A 26,424-nucleotide genomic window follows, 5' to 3' on the forward strand; every position below is an offset into this window, starting at 1 on the left:
TTTTTTTTTTTAAGATTTTATTTATGTATTTATTTACAGACAGAGATCACAAGTAGGCAGAGAGGCAGGCAGAGAGAGCGAGAGGAGGAAGCAGGCTCCCTGTTGAGCAGAGAGTCCAATATGGGGTTCAATCCCAGGACCCTGAGATCACAACCCAAGCTGAAGGCAGAGGCTTTAACCCACTGAGCCACCCAGGAGCCCCGCAAATGGCCCTTCTTTTCACTACATCTGTGTCTCTGGGGTAAATACCCTGTAGTGCAATTGCAGGGTGATAAGGAAGCTCTATTTTTAATTTTTTGAGGAATCTCCACACTGTTTTCCAAAGTGGCTGCACCAACTTGCATTCCCATCAACAGTGTAAGAGGGTTCCCCTTTCTCCACATCCTCTCCAACACTTGTTGGTTCCTGTCTTGTTGATTTTGGCCATTCTCACTGGTGTAAGGTGATATCTCAATGTGATTTTAAATTGAATCTCCCTGATGGCCAATAATGATGAGCATGTTTTCATGTGTCTGTTAGCCATTTGTCTGTCTGTCTTTGGGGATGTGTCTCTTCATACCTTCTGCCCATTTTTTTGATGTGGTTATCTGTTTTTTGAGTATTTAGTTTGAGAAGTTCTTTATAGATCTTGGATATCAGCCCTTTGTCTGTAGTGTCATTTGCGAATATCTTCTCCCATTCCGTGGGTTGCCTCTTTGTTTTGTTGACTGTTTCCTTTGCTGTGCAGAGCTTTTAATCTTGATGAAGTCCCAAAAGTTTATTATTGCTTTTGCTTCCTTTGCCTTTGGAGACATGTCTTGAAAGAAGTTGCTGTGGCCAGTTTCAAAGAGGTTACTGCCTATGTTCTCCTCTAGGATTTTGATAGATTCCTGCCTCACATTGAGGTCTTTTATCCATTTCGAGTTTATCTTTGTGTATGGTATAAGAGAAGGTCGAGTTTCATTCTTAGTTTTCCCAGCACCATTTATTGAAGAGACAGTCTTTTTTCCACTATTTTTTCCTGCTTTATCAAAGATTATTTGACCATAGAGTTGCAGGTCCATATCTGGGCTCTCTACCCTGTTCCACTGGTCTATGTGTTTATTTTTGTGTCAGTACCATCCTGTCTTGGTGATCACAGCTTTGAAGTAAAGCTTGAAATCAGGCAACGTGATGCCCCAGCTTTGTTTTCCTTTTTCAATGTTTCCTTAGCAATTCAGGGTCTTTTCCAGTTCCATACAAATTTTAGGATTGTTTGTTCCAGCACTTTGAAAAATGCCAGTGAAATTTTTTTTAATTTTTTAAAAGATTTTTATGTATTTGACAGAGATCACAAGTAGGCAGAGAGGCAGGCAGAGAGAGAGAAGGGGATAAGCGGGTTCCCTGCCCAGCGAAGAGTCCAATGTGGGGCTTGATTTCAGGACCATGAGATCATGACCTGAGCTGAAGGCAGAGGCTTTAACCCACTGAGCCACCCAGGTGCCCCAACAGTGGAATTTTGATCAGGATGACATTGAAAGTATAGATTGCTCTGGGGAGTATAGACATTTTAACAATATTTATTCTTCTGATCCATGAGCATGGAATGCTTTTCCATCTTTTTGTGTCTTCTTCCATTTCTTTCATGAGTTCTGTAGCTCCTTGAGTATAGATCCCTTACCTCTTTGGTTAGATTTATTCCAAGGTATCTTATAGTTCTTGGTGTTATAGTAAATGGAATTGATTCTCTAATTTCCCTTTCTGTATTTTCATTGTTAGTGAATAAGAAAGCAACTGATTTCTGTGCCTTGATTTTGTATCCTGCCAGAGTACTGAATTGATGTTTGAATTCTAGTCATTTGGGGGTGGAGTCTTTTGGGTTTTCCATATAAAGTATCATGTCATCTGTGAAGAGAAAGAGTTTGACTTCTTTGCCAATTTGAATACCTTTTATTTCTTTTTGTTTTCTGATTTTCCTTGCTAGGACTTCTAGTACTATGTTGAACAAGAGTGGTGAAAGTGGGCATCCTTGTCGTGTTCCTGGTCTCAATGGGAAGGCTATCAGCTTTTCTCCATTGAGAATGATATTCACTGTGGGTTTTTCATAGATAGATTTTATGAAGTTGGGGAATGTTCCCTCTATCCCTATACTTTGAAGAGTTTTAATCAGGAACAGATGCTGTATTTTATCAAATGCTTTTTCTGCATCAGTTGAGAGAACCATATGGTTCTTCTGTCTTCTCTTATTGATTTTTTTCTATCACATTGATTGATTTGTGAATGTTGAACTGCCCTTGTATCCCAAGTACAAATCCCACCTGGCCATGGTGGATAATCTTTTTCATGTACCATTGGATCCTATTAGCTAGGATCTTATTGAGAAACTTGGCATCCATAATCATCAGAGGTATTGGTCTGAAATTCTCCTTTTGGATGGGGTCTTTGTCTGATCTGGGGATCAGGGTAATGTTGGCTTCATTGAAAGAGTCTGGGAGTTTTCCCTCTGTTTCTATTTTTTGAAACAGCATCAGGAGAATATGTCTTATTTCTTCTTTGAATGTTTGGTAGAATTCCCCTGGGATTCCGTCATGTCCTGGACTCTTGTTTTTTGAAAAGTTTTTGGTAACTGCTCCAATCTCATTACTAGATATTTCTCTATTCAGGTTGTCAATTTCTTCCTGTTTCAATCTTGGAAGTTTCTAGGTTTCCAGGAATGCATCCATTTCTTCTAGGTTGCTTAACTTATTGGCATATAGCTGTTGCTAATAATTTCTGATGATTGTTTCTATTATCTTGGTGTTAGTCACGATCTCTCCCCTTTCATCCATAATTTTATTAATCTGGGTCCTCTCTCTTGTCTTTTGGATTAATTTGGCCAGTGGTTTATTGATCTAATTGATTCTTTCAAAGAATCAGCTTCTAGTTTTGTTGATGTGTTCTACTGTATCTCTTGTTTTAACTCATTGATCTCTCCTCTAATCTTGATTATTTCCCTTCTTGTGTGTGGGGTTGCCTTAATTTGTTGTTGATTTTCCAGTTCTTTAAGGTGCAAAGAGAACTGGTGTGTTTTGGATTTTTCAAATTTTTTTTAGGGAGGCTTGGATGGCCTTGTATTTCCCCCTTAGGTCTGCCTTTGCCTTATCCCATAAGTTTTAGACAGATGTGTCTTCATTCTCATTGGTTTCCATGAATAGTTTAAGCTCTTCTTTCACTTCCTGGCTGATACAATCATTCTTGATCAGGTTGGTCTTTAGCTTCCAAGTGTTTGAATTCCTTCCAACCTTTTTCTTGTGATTGAGTACCAGTTTTATGGTCTGAGAATATGCAGAGAATAATCCCAATCTTTTGTTATCAGTTGAGTCCTGATTTGTGACCCAGTATGTGGTCTATTCCGCAGAAAGTTCCATGAGTGCTTAAGAAGAATGAGTATTCTGTTGTTTTAGGATGGAATATTCTGTATGTATCTATGAGGTCCATCTGGTCCAATGTGTCATTCAAAGCTCTTGTTTCTTTATTGATTTTCTGCTTGGATGATCTATTACTGAGAGTGGCATGTTAACATCCCCTACAATTAATGTATTCATACCAATATGACTATTTTGATTAACAGTTGGTTTATGTAGTTGACTGCTTCCATATTGGGAGCATAAATATTTTCAATTGTTTGATCTTCTTTGTGGATAGACCCTTGAATTACAATATAGTAATAGTGAAGCAGCAGAAAAAGAAATAATAAAAAAAAGAAATTATGGAATGAATCACATTCACATTGCACCAAAAAAATAATAAGATACCTAGGAATCAATCCAGTCAAAGAGGTAAAGATCTATTTTCAGAAAACTATAAAACATTGATGAAAGCAATGTAATGGACTGGAAGAATGAATATTATTAAAATTTCTATATTACCCACAGGAATCTACACATTTAATGTAATCTCTATCAAAATACCAACAGCATTTTTCACAGAACTATAACAAGCAATCCTAAATTTTATATGGAACTAAAAAGACCCTGAACAGCTAAAGCAATTTTTAAAAAGAAAAGAAAAACTGGTTACATCATAATCCCAGATTCAGTTTATATTACAAATCTGTATTTTCAAAACAGTATGATACTGGCACAAAAAAGACACATAGATCAATAGAACAGAATAGAAAACCCTGAAATAAACTCATAATTCTATGGTCAATTAATGTTTACCAAAGCAGCAATGAATATCCAATGGGAAAAAGATAGTCATTTCAAATGGTGTTGGTAAAACTTGTCAGATACATGCAAAAGAATGAGACTGGACCACTTTCTCACACTATATACAAAAATACTCTAAAAATGGATTAAATGTCTTCACTACAAGTGAAGATAATCAGGTTCACAGCAGATCAGTTCACAGCATATCAGTCCACAGACACTTGGCAGGTCAGAAGAAAGTGGCAGGATATATTCAACATGCTGAATGGGAAAAAATTACAGTCAGTAATTCTTTATCCAGCAACCCTGTCATTCAGAGTAGAAGGAGATATAAAGAGTTTCCCAAATAAACAAAAACTAAAGGAGCTCATAACAACTAAATCGGCCCTGCAAGAAATTTTAAGGGGACTCTTTGAGTGGATTAAAAAAAGACCAAAGCAACAAAGACTAGAAAGAACTAGAGAACATGACCAGATGCACCAACTCTACAGCTAACACAGTGACACTAAAATCATATGTTTCAGTAATCACTCTGAATATAAATGGCCTAAATGCTCCAATAAAAAGACTTAGGGTATCACAATGGATTAAAAAAAAAAAAAACAAGATCCATCTATATGTTGCCTATAAGACACTGAATTTAGACCTAAAGACACCTGCAGATGGGAAGTGAGGTGATGGAGAATCATTTATCATGCCAATGGATGTCAAAAGGAAGCTGGAGTAACCATACTTACACAGACAAGCTAGATTTTAAATCAAAGACTGTAACAAGAGGTGAAGAAGGACATTATACCATAATTAAGGGGTCTATCCATCAAGAAGATATAACAATTGTAAATATTTATGCCTACTTTGAAGCACACAAGTATATAAATCAATTAATAATAAAAATAAAAAATTAAAATAAAGAAATATAATAATAGGAGGAGGCTTTAACACCCCACTGACAAGAATGGACAGATCATCTAAGTGGAAAATCAACAAGAAAATAATGACTTTAATGACACACTGGGCCAGATGGACTTAACAGATATATTTAGAATATGTCATTCTAAAGCAGCAGAATACACATTCATTCTGAGTGCGCACAGAATAAATTATATACTGATCAAAATTAGCCCTCAACAAATACAAAAATATTGAGATCATACCATACATATTTTCAGACCATTATGCTATGAAACTTGAAGTAATGACGAGAAAAATTTGGAAAGACCTCAAATACATGGAGGTTAAAGAGCATCACTAAAGAATGAATGAATTAACCAGGAAATTAAAGAACAAATTTAAAAAATACATGGAAGCAAATGAAAATAAAAATATGACTGTCCAAAACCTTTGGAAGGCAAAAAGGCAATCCTAACTGGGAAACATATTATAATAGAGGCCTACCTCAAAAACCAAGAAAAGTCTCAAATCCACAACCTAACCTTACAACTAAAGGAGCTACAAAAAGAACAGCAAATAAAGCCTAAAGCCAGCAGAAGGAGAGAAATGGTAAAGATTAGATGATAAATAAATGACATAGAGACAAGCAAACAAAAAACAATAGAACAAATCAATGAAACTAAGAGCCAGTTCTTCAAAAACAATTAATAGAATTGATAAAACCCTAACCATACTTATCAAAAAGAGAAATGACCCAAATAGATAAAATCATGAAAAGAAATAGGAGAGCTCACAACCAACACCAAAGAAATACAAACAAAGAGAATACTATGAAAAATTATATGCCAACAAACTGGGCAACCAGGAAGAAATGGACAAATTCCTAGAAACATACAAAATACTAAACTGAAACAGGAAGGAATAGAAAATTTGAACAGACCCATAACCAGTAAAGAGATTGAATCAGTAATCAAAATCTCTCAACAAACAAAAGTCCAAATTTCTTTTTTTTTTTTTAAGATTTATTTATTTATTTGACAGAGAGAGATCACAAGTAGGCAGATAGGCAGGCAGAGAGAGAGAGAGAGGAGGAAGCAAGCTCCCTGCTGAGCAGAGAGCCCGATGCGGGACTCGATCCCAGGACCCTGAGATCATGACCTGAGCTGAAGGCAGCGGCTTAACCCACTGAGCCACCCAGGCACCCAAAAAGTCCAAATTTCTTAAGAAATTAAAAATAGACCTACCCTATGATCTTGTAATTGAAATATTGGGTATTTACCCCAAAGATACAGATGTAGTGAAAAGAAGGTCCATATGTACCCCAATGTTCATAGCAGCAATGGCCACAATTGGTCAAACTGTGGAGAGAGCTGAGATGCCCTCCAACAGACCAATGGATAAAGAAGATATGATCCATCAGAAAGGAGGAATACCCAACTTTTATATCAACATGGATGGGACTGGAGGAGATTATGCTAAGTGAAATAAGTCAGGCAGAGAAAGTCAATTGTCATATGGCTTCACTTACCTGTGGAGCATAAAAAATAACATGGAAGACAATAGGAGAAGGAAAGGAAAAGTGAATTGGGGGAAATTGGCAGGGGTGATGAAGTATGATGGACTGTGGACTCAGAAACAAACTGAGGGTATTGAAGGGGAGGAGGGTGGAGGGTGTCTGTGAGCCTGATGGTGGGTATTAAGGAGGGCATGTATTTCATGGAGCACTGGGTGTGGTGAATAAATAACAAATCTTGGAATACTGAAAAAATAAAATTAAATTTTAAAAAAATTCCAGGGCCAGATGGCTTCCCAGAGAAATTCTACAAGACATTTAAAGAAGAGTTAATACATATTCCCAAACTGTTCCAAAAAAAACCCGATATGGCCCAATACCTTCCATTTCCAATATGGAAGTGGAAGGAAATGTTCCAAACTCATTCTACAAGTTACCTTGATTCCAAAACCAGACATAGACCCCACTAAAAGTAGAATTACAGATGGTTATCCAATTGGCATCCAAATTGGCAAATAAGAAGTCAAACTTTCACTCTTTGCAGATGATACTCTATGTAGAAAACCCAATGACTCCACCAAAAATTGCTGGCACTGATGCAGAAATTCAACAAAGTCTCAAGATATAAAAATCAACACACAGAAGTTGCATTTCTATACACTAACAAGAACACATAGAATACTTATGAAAGAAATTGAGGAAGACACAAAAAAATGGAAAAGTATTTCATGCTGATGGATTAGGAGAAAAAACATTGTTAAAATGTCTATGCTAGCCAAAGAAATCCACACATTTAATGCAATCCCTACCAAAATACCACCAGCATTTTTCACAGACCTGGCATAAACACTTCTAAAATTTGTATGAAACCAGAAAAGACCCCCAATAGGCAAGGTGATGTTGAAAAAGAAAAACAAAGCTGGAATCATCACAATTCTGGACTTCAAGCTATATTGCAAAGCTGTAATTATCAAGACAGTATAACACTAGCACAAAAACAGACACACAGATCAATGAAACAGAATAGAGAACCTAGAAATGGACCCTCAATTCTATGGTCAACTAATCTTTGACAAAGCAGGAAAGAATATCCAATGGGAAAAAGACAGCATCTTCTACCAGTGGTGTCAGAAAAACTAAAAGATACATGCAGAAGAATGAAACTGGATCACTTTCTCACACCACACACAAAAATAAATTCAAAATGGATGAAAGACTTAAATGTAAGACAGGAAACCATCAAAATCCTATAGGAGAACACAGGCAACAACCTCTTTGACCTAAGCTAACAACAACCTCACACTAGACATATCTCCAAAGGAAAGGGAAACAAAAGCCAAAGGAACTATTGGGACTTCATCAGGATAAAATCTTTTTCACAGCAAAGGAAACAGTATGGAGTTTCCTCAAAAAGTTAAAACTAGATGAATGAGTCAAGATGGCAGAGAAGTAGCAGACTGAGATGACATCAGGTAGCAAGTGATCAGCTAGATAGCTTATCAAACCATTCCAAACACCTACAAATCCAACAAGATATCCAAGAGAAGAAGAGCAGCAATTCTAGAAACACAAAATCGACCACTTTCTGAAAGGTAGGATTGGCAGAGAAGTGAATCCAAAATGACAGGAAGATAAACTGTGGAGGGAGAGGCTGGCTCCTGGCAAGTGGCACAGCAATGAACACAAAATCAGAACTTTTAAAAGTCTGCTCCACTGAAGAACATTGCTCCAGAGGCAAAGCCAGGGTGAAGCCCACGTGGGGACAGCATGGCCTCAGGTCCCATGGGGTCACAGAAGGATTGGGGCTGAGTGTTGCAGAGCTCACAGGTATTAGAGCAGGGAAGCCAGCTACAGAGACAGAGCCAAGGAGTGAGTTCTCAACTCGGGGTTACCTTGAACCATAATCCATGGCACAGGTCACTGCTCAGTGAGTAGGGTCCCCACAAGATCCGGGGAGACCCCCCTGGAAGAGCTCAGGGATCTGCAGGGTTCAGAGACTCCAGGTGGAGCTGTGTGCCAGAGTCAGAGATGCTTGGTCTCAGACTGGGTGAGCTTGGAGAATCGCTGGAGGCCAGAGAGACAGGAGTGATTGAGTGCTTTTCTCTAAGGGTGCACTGAGGAGCGGGACCCCAAGCTCTCAGCTCCTCCAGGCTGGAAATTGGGAGGCTGCCATTTTCATTCCCGTCCTCTGGAGCTCTACAGAAAGCGTTCAGGGAACAAAAGCTCCTGAAAGCGAACTGAGAGAGCTCTAACCCTGAGAGTGGATTACTTAGCCTGGCCCCTGGTAAGGGTGGTGCAATTCTGCCTCGGGCAAAGACACTTGAGAATCACTACAACAGGCCTCTCCCCGAGAAGATCAGCAAGAAATCCAGCCAAGACCAACTTCACTTACCAAGGAGAACAGCGGAATCCAGAGAAGGAGAAAGCAAAGCATGGAATTCATGGCTTTCTCCCCATGATTCTATAGTCTTGCAAGTTAACTAATTTTTTTTTCTTCAGCTAAGATTTATTTAACTTTTACCCTTTCCTTTTTAATGTTTTTTAACTAGTTTATCTTAACAATACCTTTCATTTAAAATCATTTTTTAAACCTTCTTATTATATGCATATTTTATCCTTCATTGTATCTAACTTATTTTGTATACACATAGGGTTTTTTCTTCTAAAAAAATTTGGGGTACAACTTCTTCTAATAGATCAAAATATACCTAAAATCTAACACAGGGCTTTGTTCTAGTCTTTAGCATGAGCAAATTCTCTCCACTTTCTTTTTCTTAATGCTCCCAACCATCTTATATTATCAACTCCTTTTTTAGAAATTTTTAAAAATTTTTCATCTTTATTTTTATGCCAGTACCATGCTGTCTTGGTGATCACAGCTTTATAGTAAAGCTTGAAATCAGGTAACGTGATGCCCCCAGTTTTATTTTTGTTTTTCAACATTTCCTTAGTGATTCAGGATCTCTTCTGATTCCATACAAATTTTTGGATTATTTGCTCCAGCTCTTTGAAGAATACCGGTGGAATTTTGATCGGAATGGCATTAAAAGTATAGATTGCTCTAGGCAGTATAGACATTTTAACAATGTTTATTCTTCCGATCCAAGAGCATGGAATGGTCTTCCATCTTTTTGTGTCTTCAATTTCTTTCATGATTGTTCTGTAGTTCCTCGAGTATAGATCCTTTACCACTTTGGTTAGGATTATTCATCTTTATAGTCATATTCCATCCCTTCATTGTGTTTACACTTATATATGTTTTCCATTCTTTAAAATTTTGGGAGGCTGTTTCTTCTAAGAGACCAAAATATTCCCAGAATTAATTGGGTGACCGTATTCTATTCACCAGTCTAATATATATTTTTTTTCTTTTTATATTTTTTCTTTATTTGTTTTCTTTTTTAATTTTTTTCTGAACTTTTTAAAAAAGATTTTATTTATTTATTTGACAAACAGAGATCACAAGTAGGCAGAGAGGCAGGCAGAGAGAAAGAGGAGGAAGAAGGATCCCTGCTGAGCAGGGAGCCTGATGTGAGTCTCGATCCCAGGACCCCAGGATCATGATCTGAGCCAAAGGCAGAGGTTTTAACCCACTGAGCCACCCAGGTGCTCCTGAACTTCCCCCCACAATTTGGTTAAAGCATTTTCCTGGGATCCTTGCCACCCTTTTAGTATTTTATTTGCTCTTTCATATATTCATATCTGGATAAAATGACAAGGCTGGAAAAACTCACCACAAAAAAAAAAAAAAAAAAAAAAAAACAAGAGGCAGTACCAAAGCCTAGGGAACTAATCAATACGGAAATTGGTAATATGTCAGATCTAGAGTTCAGAATTACAATTCTCAAGGTGATAGCTGGGCTTGAAAAAGGCATGGAAGATATTAGAGAAACCCTGTCTGGAGAAATAAAAGCCCTTTCTGGAGAAATAAAAGGACTGAAACCTAACCAAGTTGAAATCCAAAAAGCTATTAATGAGGTACAATTAAAAATGGAGACTCTTCCTGCTAGGATAAATGAGGCAGAAGAGAGAATTAGATATATAGAAGACCAAATGGCAGAGGATAAATAAGATAAGCAAAAGAGAAACAACTACTGGACCATGAGGGGATAATTCAAGAGATAAGTGATACCATAAAATGAAACAACATTAGAATAATTGGAATTCCAGAAGAAGAAGAATGAGAGAGGGGAGCAGAAGGCATATTGGAGAGAATTATTGTAGAGAATTTCCCTAATATGGCAAAGGAAACAAGCATCAAATTCTAGGAAGTGCAGAGAACCCACCTCAAAATCAATAAGAATAGGTCCACACCCTATAATCTAATGGTAAAATTTAGAGTCTTAGCGACAAAGAGAAAATACTGAAAGCAGTCCAGGACAAGAAGTCGGTAACATACAATGGTTAAAATATTAGATTGACAGCAGGCTTATCCACAGAGACCTGGCAGGTCAGAAAGAACTGGAATGATATATTCAGAGCACTAAATGAGAAAAACATGCAGCCAAGAATACTATATGCAGCTAGGCTATCACTGAAAATAGAAGGAGAGATATAAAGCTTCCAAGACAAAAAAAATTAAAGAACTTGTAAACAACAAACCAGCCCAACAGGAAATATTGAAAGGGGTCCTCTAAGCAAAGAGAGAGCCTAGAAGTAGTAGATGAGGAAGTAATGGAGACAATATACAGTAACAGTTACCTTATAGGCAATACGATGGCACTAAATTCATATCTCTCAACAGTTACCCTGAATGTACATGGGCTAAATGTCCCAATCAAAAGACACAGGGATGTCAGAATGGATAAAAAATACTAAACTCCTCAATATGCTATCTTCAAGAAGCTCGTTTTAGACCCAAAGACACCTCCAGATTTAAAGTGAGGGGGTAGTGGGGCGCCTGGGTGGCTCAGTGGGTTAAGCTGCTGCCTTTGGCTCAGGTCATGATCTCAGGGTCCTGGGATCGAGTCCCGCATCGGGCTCTCTGCTCAGTAGGGAGCCTGGTTCCCTCTCTCCCTCTCTCCCTCTCTCTCTCTCTCTCTCTGCCTGCCTCTCCATCTACTTGTGATCTCTCTCTGTCAAATAAATAAATAAAATCTTAAAAAAAAAAATAAATAAATAAAGTGAGGGGGTAGAAAACAACTTATCATGCCACTGACCATCAAAAGCAAGCTGGGGTGGCAATCCTTCTATCAGATAAATTAGATTTTAAGCCAAAAACTATAATAAAAGATGAGAAGGGATACTGTATCATACTCAAAGGGTCTATCCAACATGAAGACCTAACAATTGTAAATATCTATGCCCCTAACATGGGAGCAGCCAATTATATAAACGAATTAATAACAAAATCAAAGAAACACATCCACAATAATACAATAATAGTAGAGGAGTTTAACACTCCCCTCCCTGAAATGGACAGATCATCCAAGCAAAAGATCAACAAGGAAATAAAGGCTTTAAATGACACACTGGACCAGATGGACATTACAGATATATTCAGAACATTCCATCCCAAAGCAACAGAATACACATTCTTCTCTGTTGCACGTGGAACATTCTCTGGAATAGATCACATCCTGAGTCAAAAATCAGGTCTCCACCAGTATCAAAAGACTGGAATCATTCCCTGCATATTTTTAGACCACAATGCTCTAAATCTAGAACTCAACCACAAGAGGAAATTTGGAAAGAACCCAAGTACATGGAGACTAAGGAGCATCCTTCTAAAGAATGAATGGGTCAACCAGGAAATTAAAGAAGAATTTAAGAAGAAGAAAAAACTCATAGAAACAAATGATAATGAAAACACAACTGTCAAAAATTGTGGGACACAGAAAAGGCAGTCCTGAGAGGAAAACAAACAAGCCTTTCTCAAGAACCAAAAGGGTTTCAAATACACAACCTAACCCTATACCTAAGGGAGCTGGAGAAAGAACAGCAAATAAAACCTAAACCCAGCAGGAGAAGATAAATAGTAAAGATCAGAGCAGAAATCAATGAAATAGAAACCAAAAAAAAAAAAAAAATAGAACAAATCAATGAAACTAGGAACTGGTTCTTTGAAAGAGTTAACGATTGATAAAACCCTTGCCAGACTTATCAAAAAGAAAAGAGAAAGGACCCAAATAAATAAAATCATGATTGAAAGAGGAGAGATCACAACTTACACCAAAGAAATACAAACTATTATAAAAACATACGATGAGCAACTCTATGCCAACAAATTTGACAATCTGGAAGAAATGGATGCATTCCTAGAGACATATAAACTACCACAACTGAACCAGGAAGAAATAGAAAGCCTGAACAGAACCATAACCAGTAATGAGATTGAAACAGTCATCAAAAATCTCCAAACAAACAAAAGCGCAGGGCCAGACAGCTTCCCGGAGGAATTCTACCAATCATTTAAAGAAGAACTAATTCCTATTCTCCTGAAACTGTTCCAAAAAATAGAAATGGAAGGAAAACTTCCAAACTCATTTTATGAGGCCAGCATCACCTTGATCTCAAAACCAGACAAGGATCCCATCAAAAAAGAGAACTACAGACCTATATCCTTGATGAACACAGAAAAATTCTCACCACATACCAGCCAATAGGATTCAACAGTACATTAAAAGGATTGTTCACCAGACCAAGTGGGATTTACTCCTGGGCTGCAAGGTTGGTTCAACATCCACAAGTCAATCAATGTGATAGAACACACTTATAAAAGAAAGAACAAGAACCACATGAGACTCTCAATAGGTGCTGAGAAAGCATTTGAAAAAGTACATCATCCCTTCCTGATCCAAACTCTTCAATGTATAGGGATAGAGGGCACATACCTCAATATCATCAAAGCCATTTATGAAAAACCCACTGTGAATATGATTCTCAATGGAGAAAACTGAAAGCTTTTCGACTAAGGAACACAGCAGGGATGTCCATAATCACCATTGTTATTCAGCATAGTCCTAGAAGTCCTAGCCTCAGCAATCAGACAACAAAAAGAAATTAAAGGCATCCAAATCAGCAATGGAGAAGTCAAACTATCAGTCTTTGCAGATGATATGATACTATATGTGGAAAACCCAAAAGACTCCACTCCAAAGCTGCTAGAACCTGTACAGGAATTCAGTAAAGTGTCAGGATATAAAATCAATGCACAGAAATCAGTTGCATTTCTTTACACCAACAAGACAGGAGAAAGCGAAATTAAGGAGTCAATCCCATTTACAACTGCACACAAAACCATAACATACCTAGGAATAAACCTAACCAAAGAGGCAAAGAATCTATACTCAGAAAACTATAAAGTACTCATGAAAGAAATTGAGGGAGACACAAAGAAATGGAAAAATGTTTCATGCTTTTGGATTGGAAGAACAAATATTGTGAAAATGTCTATGCTACCTAAAGCAATCTACATGTTTAATGCAATCCCTATAAAAGTACCATCCACCTTTTTCAAAGAAATGGAACAAATAATCCTAAAATTTATACAAAACCAGAAAAGACCTCGAATGGCCAAAGGAATATTGAAAAAGAAAGCCAAAGTTGGTGACATCACAATTCCAGACATCAAGCTCTATTACAAAGCTATCATCATCCAGACAGCATGGTACTGGCACAAAAACAGACACATAGATCAATGGAACAGAATAGAGAGCCCAGAAATTTACACTCAACTCTATGGTCAACTAATCTTCAACAAAGCAGGAAAGAATGTCCAGTGGAAAAAGGAAAGCTTCTTCAATAAATGGTGTTGGGGAAATTGGACAGCCACATGCAGAAAAATGAAATCGGACCATTTCCTTACACCACACATGAAAATAGACTCAAAATGGATGAAGGACCTCAATGTGAAAAAGGAACCCATCAAAATCCTTAAGGAGAACACAGGCAGCAACCTCTTCGACCTCAGCCACAGCAACATCCTCCTAGGAACATCACCAAAGGCAAGGGAAGCAAGGGTAAAAATGAACTATTGGGATTTTATCAAGATCAAAAGCTTTTTCACAGCAAAGGAAACAGTTAACAAAACCAAAAGATAACTGACAGAATGGGAGAAGATATTTGCAAATGACATCTCAGATAAAAGGCTAGTGTCCAAAATCTATAAAGAACTTAGCAAACTCAACACCCAAAAAACAAATATCGAATCAAGAAATGGGCAGAAGACATGAACAGACATTTCTGCAAAGAAGACATCCAGATGGCCAACAGACACATGAAAAAGTGCTCCATATCACTCGGCATCAGGGAAATACAAACTAAAACCACAATGAGATATCACCTCACATCAGTCAGAATGTCAAAAATTAACAAATCAGGAAATGACAGATGCTGTAGAGGAGAAAGGGGAACTCTCCTACCCTGTTGGTGGGAGTGCAAGCTGGTGCAACCACTCTGGAAAACAGCATGGAGGTTCCTCAAAATGTTGAAAATAGAACTACCCTATGACCCAGCAACTGCGCTATTGGATATTTACCCTAAAGATACAAACGTAGTGATCCGAAGGGGCACGTGCACCCAAATGTTTATAGCAGCAATGTCTACAATAGCCAAACTATGGAAAGAACCTAGATGTCAACAGATGAATGGATAAAGAAGATGTGGAATATATACACAATGGAATACTATGCAGCCATCAAAAGAAATGAAATCTTGTCATTTGGGACGACGTGGATGGAACTAGAGGGTATCATGCTTAGCAAAATAAGTCAAGCGGAGAAAGACAACTATTATATGATCTCCCTGATATGAGGAAGTGGAGATGCAACATGGGGGTTAAGCAGGTAGGAGAAGAATAAATGAAACAAGATGGGATTGGGAGGGAGACAAACCATAAGTGACTCTTAATCTCACAAAACAAACTGAGGGTTGCTGGGGGGAAGGGGGTTGAGAGAAGGGGGGTGGGGTTATGGACATTGGGGAGGGTATGTGCTATGGTGAGTGCTGTGAAGTGTGTAAACCTGGCGATTCACAGACCTCTACCCCAGGGGATAAAAATATATTATGTGTTTATAAAAAATTTAAAAAATTTTAAAAATTTAAAAAAATTGTAGGACACAGTAAAAGCAGGTCTGAGAGGAAAACAAACAAGCCTTTCTCAAGAACCAAAAGGGTCTCAAATACACAACCTAACCCTACACCTAAAGGAGCTGGAGAAAGAAGAGCAAATAAAACATAAACCCAGCAGGAGAAGAGAAATAGTAAAGATCGGAGCTGAAATCAATGAAATAGAAACCCAAAAAACAATAGAACAAATCAATGAAACTAGGAGCTGGTTCTTTGAAAGAGTTAATGACTGATATGCCCATGGCCAGACTTATCAAAAAGAAAAGAGAAAGGATCCAAATAAATAAAATCATGAATGAAAGAGGAGAGATCACAACCAACACCAAAGAAATATAAACAATTATAAGAACATATTATGAGCAACTGTATGCCAGCAAATTTGACAATCTGGAAGAAATGGATGCATTCCTAGAGACAAATCAACTACCACAACTGAACCAGGAAGAAATAGAAAACCTGAACAGACCCATAATCAGTAAGGAGGTTGAAGCAGTCATCAAAAACATCCCAAAAATAAGACCCCAGGGCCAGACAGCTTCCCAGGGGAATTCTACCAAACATTTAAAGAAGAATTAATTCCTATTCTCCTGAAACTCTTCCAAAAAATAGAAATGGAAGGAAAACTTCCAAACTCATTTTATGAGGCCAGCATTACTTTGATCCCAGAGCCAGCAAAGACCCCTTCAAAAAGAGAATTACAGACCAATATGCTTGATAAACACAGATGTAAAAATTCTCACCAAAATAGTGGACAATAGGATCCAACAGTACATTAAAAGGACTATTCACCACGACCAAGTGGGATTTATTCCAGGGCTGCAAGATTGGTTCAACATCTGCAAATCAATCAACTTGATACATTAATAAAAGAAAGAACAAGAACCATATGATACTCTCAATAGATGTTGAAAAAGCATTTGGAAATGCATTTGACAAGCATCCTAATCAAAACTCTTCAAAGTGTAGGGATAGAGGGCACATACCTCAATATCATCAAAGCCATCTATGAAAACCTACCACAAATACCATTCTAAACGGAGAAAAACTGAGAGCTCTTCTGCTAAGGTCAAGAACACGGGAGGGATGTCCATTATCACCACTGCTATTCAACATAGTACTAGAAGTCCTAGCCTCAGCAATCAGACAACAAAAGGAAATTAAGGGCATCTAAATTGGCAAAGGAGAAGTCAAACTATCAGTCTTTGCAGATGATATGATACTATATGTGGAAAACCCAAAAGACTCCACTCCAAAGCTGCTAGAACCTGTACAGGAATTCAGTAAAGTGTCAGGATATAAAATCAATGCACAGAAATCAGTTGCATTTCTTTACACCAACAAGACAGGAGAAAGCGAAATTAAGGAGTCAATCCCATTTACAACTGCACACAAAACCATAACATACCTAGGAATAAACCTAACCAAAGAGGCAAAGAATCTATACTCAGAAAACTATAAAGTACTCATGAAAGAAATTGAGGGAGACACAAAGAAATGGAAAAATGTTTCATGCTTTTGGATTGGAAGAACAAATATTGTGAAAATGTCTATGCTACCTAAAGTAATCTACATGTTTAATGCAATCCCTATCAAAATCCTATCCACTTTTTTCAAAGAAATGGAACAAATAGTCCTAAAATTTGTATGGAACCAGAAAAGACTTCGAATAGCCAGAGGAATGTTGAAAAAGAAAGCCAAAGTTGGTGGCATCACAATTCCGGACATCAAGCTCTATTACAAAGCTGTCATCATCAAGACAGTATGGTCTGGCACAAAAACAGACACATAGATCAACAGAACAGAATAAAGAGCCCAGAAATAGACCCTCAACTCTGTGATCACCTAATCTTCAACAAAGCAGGAAAGAATGTCCAATGGAAAAAGGACAGCCTCTTCAGCAAATGGTGTTGGGAAAATTGGATAGCCACATGCAGAAAAATGAAACTAGACCAATTCCTTACACCCCACATGAAAATAGACTCAAAATGGATGAAGACCTCAATGTGAGAAAGGAATCCATCAAAATCTTTAAGGAGAATCAGGCAGCAACCTCTTCAACCTCAGACACACCAACTTCTTCCTAGGAATTATTGCCGAAGGCAAGGGAAACAAGGGCAAAAATGAACTATTGGGACTTCATCAATGTCAAAAGCTTTTGCACAGCAAAGAAAACAGTTAACAAAACCAAAAGACAACTGACAGAATGGGAGAAAATATTTGCAAACGGCATATCAGATACAGGGTTAGTATCCAAAACCTATAAAGAGCTTATCAAACTTAACACCCAAGGAACAAATAATCCAATCTAGAAATGGGCAGAGGACATGAACAGACATTTCTGCAAAGAAGACATCCAGATGGCAAACAGACACATGAAAAAGGGCTCCACATCACTCGGCATCAGGGAAACACAAATCAAAACCACAATGAGATACCACCTCACACCAGTCAAATTAACAAGTCAGGAAATGACAGATGCTGGTGAGGATGCAGAGAAAGGGGGACCCTCCTACACTGTTGGTGGGAATGCAAGCTGGGGCAACCACTCTGGAAAACAGCATGGAGATTCCTCAAGAAGTTGAAGATAGAGCTACTCTATGACCCAGCAGTTGCACTGCTGTGTATTTACCCTAAAGATCCAAATGTAGTGATCTGACAGGGCACATGCACCCAAATGTTTATAGCAGCAATGTCCACAATAGATAAACTATGGAAAGAACCTAGATGTCCATCAACAGATTTATGGATAAAGAAAAAGTGGTATATATATACAATGGAATACTGTGCAGCCATCAAAAGAAATGAAGTCTTGCCATTTGTGATGACATGGATGGAACTAGGGGGTATTATGCTTAGCAAAATAAGTCAATCGGAAGAAGACAATTATCATATGATCTCCCTGATATGAGGAAGTGGAGATGCAATGTCGGAGCTGTGGGAGGTAGGAAAAGAATAAATGAAACAAGATTGGATTGGGAGGGAGACAAACCATAAGTGACTCCTAATCTCACACACACACACACAAATAAATAAAAAAAAACTGAGGGTTGCCAGGGGAAGTGATGGGGAGGAGAGAGTGGTGGGGTTATGGACACTGGGGAGGGTATGTGCTATGGTGAGTGCTGTGAGGTGTGTAAACCTGGCAATTCACAGACCTGTATCCCTGAGGCTAATAATACATTATATGTTTATTTTTAAAAATTATAAATGTCTTTAAAAAACATTTAAAAAGTTAAAACTAGGACTACCTTATGATCTAGAAATCATACTACTAGGTATTTACCCAAAAAATGTAAAACACTGATTCAGAGGGATATATGAACCTCTATGTTTATAGCAGGTTTATTTACAATAGCCAAATTTTGTAGGTAGCCCAAGTGTCCATCAATAGATGAATGGATAAAGAAAATGTGATATGTATCTATATATCTACATATCTATATATACATATGTCATATATATATATATATATATATATATATATATATAACTTTCCATTATATATACATATAATGGAATATTATTCAGCCATAAAAAAGAATGATATTTTGCCATTTGCAGATATATGAATGGAGCTAAGCAAAATAAGTCAGTTAGAGAAAGACAAATACCATATTATTTCATTCATGTGGAATTTAAGAAATGAAACAGAGCAAAGGAAAAGAAAAGAGAAAGAGAGAGAAACAAAGAAACAGTCTCTTAACTATAGAGAAAAAACGGATGTTTACCAGAGGGAGGTAGATTGGGGGATAGATGAAATATGTGATGGAGTTGAGACACTTTTTTTAAAGATTTTATTTATTTATTTGACAGACAGAGATCACAAGTAGGCAGAGAGGCAGGCAGAGAGAGAAAGAGAGGAGAAAGCAGGCTCTCCGCAGAGCAGAGAGCCCGATGCAGGCCTCAATCCCAAGACCCTGGGATCATGACCTAAGCCAAAGGCAGAGGCTTTAACCCACTGAGCCACCCAGGTGCCCCCTAAGGCACTTTTTCTAATGAGCACTGGGCAATGTATGGAATTGTGGAGTCAATATATTGTACAACTGAAAATAATATAATACTGCATGTTAACTAATTTTGGAATGAAAATGTTTTTATATTAATTGAGGAAAGAACAATTTGACTGCACATCCAGAACATTTCCATTTCCAAAATAAAAAAATCTTTAGTATTAGGTGTGAATACCTTGACTGAAGATAATCATGTAGTAGTTGAAGTGGAGAAATGGTGATTTGGCTCAGCTATGTGTTCAGTACCCAGACTGACATTTGGAATCCATCATATCATACACATGCAAAGTCAGAATGAAATAGCAGCTCAGACATGAGACTGGCAAATTCAAGGCAGGATGCAAATGAATGCAAGTTGCCTGGGTTCTGAATGGCAGAATCAGGAGAGGAGAACTGGAGCAGTGTATTGTAGAGAAAAAGTATCTGACAACAGTCCAAGCAGGCTCCCATGGACCACATCCACTCCCCTAGTGTCCAACCCTTACTAACTTATGAAAATGAAACTAGACCAGCTCAGTTGGAAAAAATAGAGAAAAATAACAGCTAGAACAGTCAAGACAGCTCTAGAGCCATTTTCATACATTTAGTTTATGTTTCAAAAATAAATAAAATATGAAGACTTGAGTCTTTTCCTTTACAGAATCAGTCTTGTTTTCCAATGACACTCTCATAAGAAAATAGCTTGTTCACTGAGAGACTAGCAAGTCTAGAGTTGAAAAAGAAGTTGTTTGTACAACACTGAAGCAAAACACAAGTGAATGACTGACTATATAACTGGCATTCAACTTATGAATCAATGATGTGTTTCAACACTAGAGTAAAAATGGCTGTGCCCAAATTTTTGAGAAACAGTATACATGGAGTATTACATGGAGTGAATTAAAGGATTGTTAAGGGAAACTTTCATGATAATAAACTTTTGCTTTTTCTACTATTTAATATTGAGAAACTCACATGAGTGTGGAATTTCACTATGGTTCATAGAAATTTGAGTTGAGGCCAGGCAAGGGAGATAGGAGGGTCAATGAAACACATAATTAAGAAGATAATGATACCAAGAGAAGCTTGTGGCCAAGCCAAGAGCTTTTCATATGTTCTTTGCTGAGTTTCTAGGGTTTGGTTTTAGGAGAACCTAAAGGTGAAGGCAAAGAGATGAGGGGACAAAGATAAAATGTCCTGGTTCTTTTCTTTCTCTCCACAGGGGGGTTGGCCTCAGTTATCTACACAGACACCCTCCAGACCATCGTCATGCTGATAGGTTCTTTTATTCTCATGGGGTATGGTAAGTAATGACAGTATGTGCAGTGCCTAGGGCTGGAAATGGTGAGACTGCTCTTTACTGCTGCCTCCCTGCTCTACATGGTTACACTTTCTAACCATTTATATAATTTATATCATTGAAACATCTGCTTAACTTCTTTCTTGCTATACTGTCTCAGCATGAGGGAAGAACTTCCCTTTCTTTAAAAAAAATTCTTGCTCAGGTTTAATCTTAATATGTTTGTGTTTGGAATCAACAAAATCAGTTTCACTGAGTTGGTTCTTTGCAAAAATATTGGTGCACTGAATTCAAGGCACAGAAACTATTTACATAAAACCTTCATAAAATGAAGGATTAAAAATAAGAATGGTTTAAGATAATGATAACTGACTATTAACTTCGTTATGACTGATGCCATGGAAATTATTAAAGTATGTTACTCCCTCTCCTGCTGGAATATACAAGCAGAGGTTGGATTTTCCTTTATGACTCTCACTTAATTAGTATCAGTTCATTCTTTTAAGTCATGCAGCAAGCACTATTAATGAATTTAATTTACAGTTTGCCTATTTTTGTTTTCTTTTATTATGGTATCTGTTTACCTTTGCCCAGGAAATCCATGTGCAAAATCAAAAGGATATAAGATGAAAATAAGTGTCTTTTCATTCCTCCCCTGTCCTGCAGCCACCATGATCCAACCACTCAAGCTGCACTGAATACAATTCTGAATATGCATGCACCTAATCACAAGCCACAGTAAATACAATTCTAAATATGCAGGTACCAATTACAGAGCTTGAAGATAATGTGAAGCAAAAACTGATAAAACTGTAAGGTCAACAAATCCGCAAAGAGAGTTGGTGATTTTGACACAACATGGGTACCATTAGTCACATATGGCTATTTAAATTTAAATTAATCAAAATTTAAAATTCATTTTCTCATTTGCCTAGCCATATTTCTTTTTTTATTCCGTTTATTTATTTGACAGAGAGAGAGAGATCACAAGTAGGCAGAGAGGCAGGCAGAGAGAGAGGGGGAAACAGGCTCCCTGCTGAGCAGAGAACTCAATGCAGGGCTCAATCCCAGGACCCTGAGACCATGCCCTGAGCTGAAGGCAGAGGCTTTAACCCACTGAGCCACCCAGGTGCCCCTGCCTAGCCATATTTCAAGTGCTCAATATATGGCTAGTAGTTTTCATATGGGCAGCACAGATATAGAACTGTTCCATCATAGCAGAAAGTTCTATTGAGAGCAGCTCTAGAGACAACTGCTAGTAACCAATTACTTGCAAACTTTCTATTTAGCAAATTTCTATGCTGTTCTTACTTGTGTTTCTTTTTGTCTAGTTTTGGTGATGTACCTCTAGAGTCACCTTCTCCTAACCTTGTAAGAAGAGAGGAGGTTCACATCTCCTAGCATCATTCCTTTATTGCTGTTAAAAACCATATCCCCCTTAGCAGAAAAATTTCTTTGTAAGTTCTGTATCCTCCATTGGATTGAATTCCTGTCCTGCACATTTATTTTGCACATAATCCTAGCACAATGCTTGGCACATACAAACACTTTGGTGCTAAACGAAATAAGTAATGGAGAAGTAAATTAATGACAACCACAACACTAAGGATGTATGACACTCTGATGAATTTTGTACTACTTTATTTAACTTATCCTAGGTGGGCCCAGATGCCTGGGCTCATCCTTCTTTCTAGGGTTTCTATACATTATTGCTCTTTTCTACATTTCTCTTGCCTTTCCAGACCCCCAGTGGGCTCTCACCATTTCACCTCACTACACATAATCTGCTGCCTCCAATATCTGTTCCTTATCTTCTCATTTTTTTTATTCTAGCATGAGTAGAATACAGTATTGCATCAGAAAAACCAGACTGTGCATAAGGTCAGAATAGCCAGACTTTGTGTCAGCAAGAGAGACCATTGCTCTGGTTTTTTCAGAGGAGTTGGGGCTTTCTCATGGCTAATTCTGCTAGTCTCACTCTGTTACCTCACCTTCAGGCTTATTTCTGTTCTGGATGGTTATGAGACATCAACATAAGTCTGTTGCATAACAGTTTTATTTTTACTGTAAACCTAGGCACTAAAAACTATTTTCAAAAGTGACATAAGGAGAAAGGTTAAAGGGTGATTTGCTTTGTGTACCTTGTGAAAGCATGATAGAATTGCCAATGCCAGTGAAAGTACTAGAAAGACATGGATCCGAGAACACTGAAGATTTGACTAGGCTGATTGGAGATGCTTGGATACCTCCACCACAAAGGAATAACTATGAACAGATTCCTATTAAATTATATTTAATAATAGATTTAGTTCTATTAAATTAGATTTAATATGATTAGATTTCTATTAAACATTTCATGTTATCCAATACCTTTGCAGCATTTACCGAAGTGGGAGGCTATGAGAGTTTTACAGAAAAGTACATGAACGCCATCCCAACCATAGTTGAGGGGGACAACCTGACAATCAGCTCCAAGTGCTACACTCCTCAGGCTGACTCCTTCCACATTTTCCGAAATGCTGTCACAGGGGATCTTCCTTGGCCAGGAACAATATTCGGAATGACCATAGTAGCTCTGTGGTACTGGTGCACAGATCAGGTAAAGTATGTGTGTGATGTATAAATATGTTTATGTTGCTCTTTTTCTACTCATAGAAAAGCATCTAGTTTCTATTTTGTACACACATAAACACACGTGCATGCACACACATTGTTTAAACAGCCAAACACTTCTACAAGGGTTGTTATGAAAAATAAATGTCTGTTGTCCTGCTCTCTATCCTATTTGTCTCTCAAAGCAAACATTTTTGGCTCCTTCAGTTAAGTATTTTGGTTTGTATTTCTCTTCTCTAAATCTTTGTACAGCATGGTTGTACAAACCTCCAGGGTCATGGACTATGGAGTTTAAAGGGGCAAGTCTGGCCTTTCCTGGGTCAGCAGTGGGGTATCCATGTAGAGGCACAGGTGGAGGCCAACAGCCCAGGCTTCCCACCTGTCTGCAGTCTAGTTGTGTTTGGAAAAGTATTCTTTGCTGTCGTCCACGTTAGGCTTGATTGTGTCACTGCCTGGCTTCCAGCCAGCAGGACAGACTTCCCCATGCTCATCCATGTACTGGAAGGCCTGAACCAGCTGTAGGACTTCATCCACAGAGCGCCCCACAGGCAAATCAGTATGGTTGGTGAACCATTGGAGTGTCATCACCTTGGAGCACATTAGAAATAAATGCTCTCAGATGTTACCCAGACCCACTGAATCAGAATTTACTTGTAAATTTGATCCCTAGGTGATTTAAATAAATTCTTGCATTGTTCCCTTTTGGTTTTTCAGTTTTCAGATTTTTATATTGTCTTCCAATAATTGAATTCTCCAGCAATTCGTGAGGAAAATAAGAGATAAATTTGTCTTCATGTTTGAAAATGTCTTCACTTCAACTTTTCTTAAATTGATCCTCTGGCTATGTACACATTTCTAAGTTGGAAATAATTTTCCCAAAGACATAAATTCATTGTCTTCTGACTTCTACCATTACTGGTGAGAAGCCTGAAGTTATTCTTGATCCTTTGGATGTAACCTGTCTTTCCTCTATGGAATTTTGTGTTTTCCTTTGGAAACCTTCTGCTGTTGGATGTTGGCCTTCTACAACTGGTTTTCTAGTGTTCTTATCTTTCATCCCCCATCTTTCATCTCTTGGTCTTTTTGCTCTACTTTCTAAATTTCCTCAATATTATCCTCCAGTTTCCTGCCTTTGTATTTATAACTCTCAAGATCTTATTTTTTGTTTTTTGGATGTTCCTTTTCATAGCACTTGAGTTTGTTTTTGTTTTTTATTTTGAAGTTTTCATCACCGTGCTTGCTTCAGCAGCACATATACTAAATTTGAATGAAGTTTTCATCACCATCTATAATCTGTCAACTCAAACCTATAATTTCACAATTTTAACCCATCTTGGGCCAGTGGTCACTTGTGTCAGTGAGGAATCAGTTCTCTTCTCTATATAAAATAAACTGATTTTCTCAACCTCTCTACCAAAGAGTGCATCCTTTCATTGATTTCTGTAACTATCTTTATTATTTACATTTGTCTCTGACCATCTGATTTATCTCCTGTAAATGGCCTCACATTCACCCTTAGATTTGATATCTGACCTTGCTTGTCTGCTGACAGGCCTCCACTCCTCACCTTTGTGTTGTTCTTCCAACTCTCTGTTTCAAGCCCTCTGTCTAAAGATGGCACTGCTCCCCCAGCACTGAGTGACACTGTTGCTATCCTTAACAGATCTATCTCTCCAAACAGAATGAAACATTAAAAGCCATCCCTATATTCTGACATTCCTTGAGAAGAAAAATGTCAAGAAGTTATGGCATTATAGGTAGAAATCCTGCTTTACTAGAAAATTCTTAGTTAAGGGATTGCACAACTTAAGTGGAATGGTAAAATTATACACATTGAATTTCCCAGGACCACTATTTTTGCTCCATAACTCAATGAGGTCCTCAGAATATTCTGAAGAAATCTAGAGATTAGTGTCTTGGGGTTCTCTTCTGATGGCTGCCTGACTCTAATGTTTCTATGCCAATGAGTTTGATTTCCCAAGGAGACAATTCTTTTCTAATGGTGAAGAGATACTGATGAGTATGTGGCTTATTTGGTGCTTACAACACTAAAAGCAAAACTTAATCACACAACTGGTGGCAAAGACCAGCAGTGACAGCCTTCTACTTGGAGGAGCACATGGCCATGGTTTCAGTGCAGCCTAGGAGCTGTAAATATTTTAATAGTACTGATGTGTATTGACTTGTATGTATCAAGAGTCTTACAAACATTATACCAAATATTCAACTGTCCTGCAAGAAATAACCCTTTTATTTATTTTTTATAACAAGTTTTTTTTATTATATTCAATTAGCCAACATACAGTATATCATTCGTTTTTGATGTAGTATTCAACAATTCATTAGTTGCATATAAAATGTGAATTGTATAATGCAATCACAAGTTTAGTGATTATTGAAGTTAGTAATTATTGACATTTCAGTTGACCCATTTATATCCTTCTCTAAGTTAAAGTTATCATTAATTCTTTTTTCCATTTTTTAATTTATTTTTTATGTTCAATTGAAGATAACCTTTTTAGAGATGAAAAATCTGCATGTCACAAGGCCAAATACTCAAAGAAGTAGAGCAGAGATTCGAGTTCTGATTTCACTCTGAAGTCCATGATTATCCATTACTCATGGCCTCATATCTTATTGTAACATTAATCCCTTAAAAGAAGCACTCACCTTCTTTTACATCATCCTCAAGTTGTTTGATGACTATGTCATGTTTTCCTGGCAGGTAATTGTGCAGCGCTGCCTATCAGGTAAGAACATGTCTCATGTGAAGGCCGCCTGCATCATGTGTGGGTACCTGAAACTGCTGCCCATGTTCCTCATGGTGATGCCAGGAATGATCAGCCGCATCTTATACACAGGCAAGCCATTGATTCATAAATCCTCTTTCTTTTATTCTTG

General features: G+C 37.7%; 1 protein-coding gene across 1 annotated transcript in view; it reads left to right on the forward strand.

Moving 5' to 3' along the window:
* Positions 1–26,424, forward strand: part of LOC131811643 (solute carrier family 5 member 4) — a 59,356-nt gene that overhangs the window by 14,010 nt on the left and 18,922 nt on the right. The window contains exons 7-9 of the mRNA XM_059140326.1: positions 20,833–20,913; positions 23,289–23,509; positions 26,249–26,384. Coding sequence (XP_058996309.1) covers positions 20,833–20,913; positions 23,289–23,509; positions 26,249–26,384 — 438 coding nt within the window. The remainder of the gene's footprint in view (positions 1–20,832; positions 20,914–23,288; positions 23,510–26,248; positions 26,385–26,424) is intronic.

Source organism: Mustela lutreola, chromosome 11 (assembly GCF_030435805.1).
Source record: "Mustela lutreola isolate mMusLut2 chromosome 11, mMusLut2.pri, whole genome shotgun sequence".
Taxonomy (NCBI): Eukaryota; Metazoa; Chordata; class Mammalia; order Carnivora; family Mustelidae; genus Mustela; species Mustela lutreola.